The sequence below is a fragment of the Aspergillus wentii genome (genome assembly GCF_001890725.1).
Source record: "Aspergillus wentii DTO 134E9 unplaced genomic scaffold ASPWEscaffold_14, whole genome shotgun sequence".
Taxonomy (NCBI): domain Eukaryota; kingdom Fungi; phylum Ascomycota; class Eurotiomycetes; order Eurotiales; family Aspergillaceae; genus Aspergillus; species Aspergillus wentii.
The window spans coordinates 1-3,780 of record NW_024467845.1 but is presented as its reverse complement, the minus strand read 5'-3'; the positions used below and the strand labels follow the sequence as shown (position 1 = coordinate 3,780).

General features: G+C 46.2%; 2 protein-coding genes across 2 annotated transcripts; one reads left to right on the top strand and one right to left on the bottom strand.

The window, feature by feature from the left end:
• Nucleotides 1-740: 740 nt before the first annotated feature.
• On the bottom strand, nucleotides 741-2,597 carry ASPWEDRAFT_46936 (uncharacterized protein). The gene is made up of 3 exons (XM_040836870.1): nucleotides 1,791-2,597; nucleotides 1,574-1,737; nucleotides 741-1,514 (listed from the first exon to the last, which is right to left on the bottom strand). The coding sequence occupies exons 1-3, from the start codon at nucleotides 2,128-2,130 to the stop codon at nucleotides 1,173-1,175; spliced, it is 846 nt and encodes a 281-aa protein (XP_040683220.1). The 5' UTR covers nucleotides 2,131-2,597; the 3' UTR covers nucleotides 741-1,172.
• A 947-nt stretch (nucleotides 2,598-3,544) lies between these two features.
• Nucleotides 3,545-3,736, top strand: ASPWEDRAFT_87613 (uncharacterized protein; the record flags this gene model as incomplete). Its single annotated transcript, XM_040839579.1, has 1 exon — nucleotides 3,545-3,736. A coding segment is annotated over one exon (192 nt), but the record flags the coding sequence as incomplete, so codon positions are not given.
• Between the last annotated feature and the right edge of the window lie 44 nt (nucleotides 3,737-3,780).

The window sequence follows — 3,780 nt, the reverse complement described above, 5'->3', positions numbered from 1 at the left end:
GAACCACATTGAGAAAAGGCGAATGAGAATACCTCGGTCCTAGGGGCGACGTTCAGCTTAGTTGCCCAGTCAGATGCATCAGGGCAGGACAAAAATTTCGGTCCCGCAGCAGTGGTGCTAGGATCCCAATTGTGCTGGGTTGGTTCAATAGAACACGTCGGACTAAGCAGTAGAGGTATTAACTTTGTTTTACGCCATTAGTCTGATATATAGGATAGCATGCTAAAGGGAGATAAGAAAAACAGACTATCTATGCTATTCTACAGGCTACCTTAGAATTGACAGCGCGATGTTTCCCCTTCCGCCTCCAACCAAATTCTGGGTACGGCAATGGGGATGATGTAGCAGAATTGCTCGTCATGTATTATGTATATGAATTTGTACCTGAGAACTCTCAGCATGTCTATTCAATCAACGTGCTCACCGTGCTCAGCAGATATTGAAAACGTTCGTTGCCAGAAATCCTTCATAAAAGCCATGTTTCCACAAGCTAAGCCCACTTGAGCTTCAGCGGGAAATTACTAACCTACAACCAATTACAGTAATCAGAATTCTCCTGGCGTAATTATATGGACTATACAATCTTTCTAATAAGGCAGGCATCTCCCTATGTGCCATCATATTTGAGTCATTGGCCATTCAGAAAAGGCACACGGATAGTCTAGGTAGGCTGTCATAACCTATCTATCAAATACCTGATTAGACTAACGTCAACTCTAGGTGTTGGATGTTTTTGATCGCTCTCTTTATTCCCCGAAAAATCTCCATTTCATCTAGATTTCTTCATTTCCAATATAATTATTAGATTAAGAAAGGCTAACTAACTTGACATGAAGCTTTATCGCGACTGTGGTGGTTTGACTATGGCGGAAAACCGTCACGGATGTCTGGTCGTAGAATTGGGTTGACTCTTTACTGGGTTAGAGTCAGCTGACGTGACCTGTAGCCATATATCCATCTATTTGATTGGCTGCCACAAATGCGATGAGTGAAGGAATGTAATGAACCTGTTACTGTAGAGATTGGGCACACGGTTTGTATTGCTTGCATAATGTGACAAAAGATTTCATCTGTTGATCCAACCAGCGAGAAATTTCAATAACTCATCTCGAGCCAGGGCCTCTGCGAGTGTGCTCAAAACAAGAGCCACATACTTGTTGCGCATTCTAGCGCTAATTTCTCTTACATTGTCGCTTGATCGGTCCCGACACAGTGCTCCATTCGGCAGGCCTCTTCGTCCCTCGATCGACAGTCACTTTGCATTCTGTTTCGCTCAGTTGCTGTAAGGCATAGCGGATTCTCTCAGGAAGCTCTGTACGGCTGAACCGAACCTGTACTGGGATATCTAGGACAACATCGGATGAGGTTCCCGAAATGAACGCCTTTGAAAGGGAGCACTCATCACTAGGCACGACGTTGTCGGGAGAAAGACTGAGGATCCAATGTGAGAGAGAAGAGATCCGGGAGGCTGCACTTGAGCTTCTTGCTCCAGCTAATGTGCCCACGCTGCAATTCTGTTCTCACGAATGAGCTCTTCGTTACTGTCTTTGTTATAATGGGCTGTGAAACATACCAAGTTATCTTCTCTCCCCTCCCAACAAGACTCCCCACAGGGTTTGACAATCTTTGAACCATGTGGTCCTCGGATACAAAAATCTTGGCCACTAATCTCACCAAAGTCGGATTGTCTCAGACAATTTGGCATACCGTCATTGTAGGGGTCGGTCGTAAGCTCTGCTGCATGGGGGTAAGTTTAGTGACGCTACTAGGCAAGCCCGTCCCAAACCTACTCGTTGATAGAAGCAATGGCCGGATACACACAGGTGAAGATGCTGTCTCCGTCTCGGCATTGGGCAAGTGGAGACTGTCAGTACTGGGCCGTAGCAACGTGGTCACTGATGGTGCATCCTTACCATGGGCATTCTCAAATGACCCGGGTCGATCTGGTGTAATGTCCTGACAGCTCTGTTCAGGACTGCTGACGACATCTGACATTGGCAAGTCTGGTGTTGTGGGCGTGTTTGGGACTGTATCGCCTTCAGAAATGTCTCCATCCTCCGGAGCCTCTCCTAACTGGAAGAGGCTGTTTGGGCTCTCATATTTGCCTGCCTCCGCGTTCTTAGTTACCATTTTGCGTTCTTTTATCAATCAGGGGGTGAAATAAGTAGTATAGCTAATGGTAGTCTGCTCTTGTGGACGTCTAGGCAACACGGGTTTGGCTTTGGGAGATAGCCCACAGAAGTCTGGTGCACAGGTGAGTATGAAGAATCCCCGCGTGACTACAACGTGATTCTTATAGTACTGGCGCAAGCTCATCATGCGAAAGCGCTTGGAATGCTGCGTAAAATACATCACTTTTCCACGAGTTCATATCATCAGTCTGCATGAGGTTTAGGAACTAGTCAAACCAGATGACCCTCCGTGGATTTTTGAGTCAAAGTTTCCACCGGATCTGTGTAGGTGTTCACGTCCATATCCGAGCTATGGTACTCAACTTGAGAGTTCATACTAGGCGGTCACTGGGCCAGGAGGCCCAAATATTCGTATAGATGAAGAGAACTGTATGGCTTGTATTGCGTTGATGCTTGACTTGGCTGGTTAAACCATCCATGTCGCCGAGTGGGTTGGATGAATTCTCCAGTTATTCTGGTGAACCGGCTGACTAATCCATATTAGGTTCCACATTGTAGATTTGGGTTTAGCGTGCCTCGCGAGATACACTATACCCTCCTGGGATAGGGTAGTATGTGTAACCACACTAGACTGCTCAGGGCTGGAAATGGAGGCCAGATCACATCTATAGAAAGACATAATATTGGCCGGTTATGTCAACAGAGACTAGTCACATGCTGATCGGCTGATATGGTCGGCGGGTCCACTATTAAAAACATCTTAAGAGCACATTCACTATAATTTGAGTGAATGTGTTCGCATAAAACTTCAAGCGCTATAACAATAAAGCAAAAGCTTAAACTCACTGATGGATTGATTAGGGGACAGTAAGGTCAGCTGGAAAGGAAGTAGCAAAGCCCGATGCTATTCAAGTCAATATTTACAGAGGGGTGGATTGGTAGGGCCCACCCCATCAAGCAAAATAAATATTATGTCAGCGTTGAAAGCAGACTCACCTACACTGCCCAGTACTATTCCAGAGACTGGCGTCAAGTTTCTTCGCTCGCCACGGAAAACCATCTGACCGCGACGCATCATTAGGGGCGCACCACGACTAGAGACTAGACCATGAGCCCAAAGAAATTAAAAAGAGAGAAGCACCAATGCTGATATTTATGGTTGTTGGCCCTATATATTGGGCTTACACCTCCCGAGGGACTATTCCCACCGGCGGATAAACGAGATCGATCCAGGTTGGAACACCTATTTATACCAAAAGCCTATATTACTATCTAAACACCCTATTAACAGGTGCATTTATTGGATACAATCCCGTACCACGATCAGGATGAAGGTTTACACCAGTATCACCCTTGCCAGCATCCTCGCCGTGCAGACTGCCAATGCTTTCGCTCAGCATCACCAGTCTAGCGCCGAGCAGGATATTCACTGGAAGTTTGCATTGTACCAGAATGAACAGTGTTCCGGACAAGCAACGATATTTTCGGGGAATGAATCTGTTTCCTGTCAGCGCCACAATATCCTGAATGGGGGCGCCGTTGGTTATTTGAAGATAGCAGTGGAGCCTCAGTGTATCATCTCGTTGTTTGAGAATGATGACTGCACCGATGAGAGCGTTTGCCTTTGGCATGTAATGGGAACTGATTG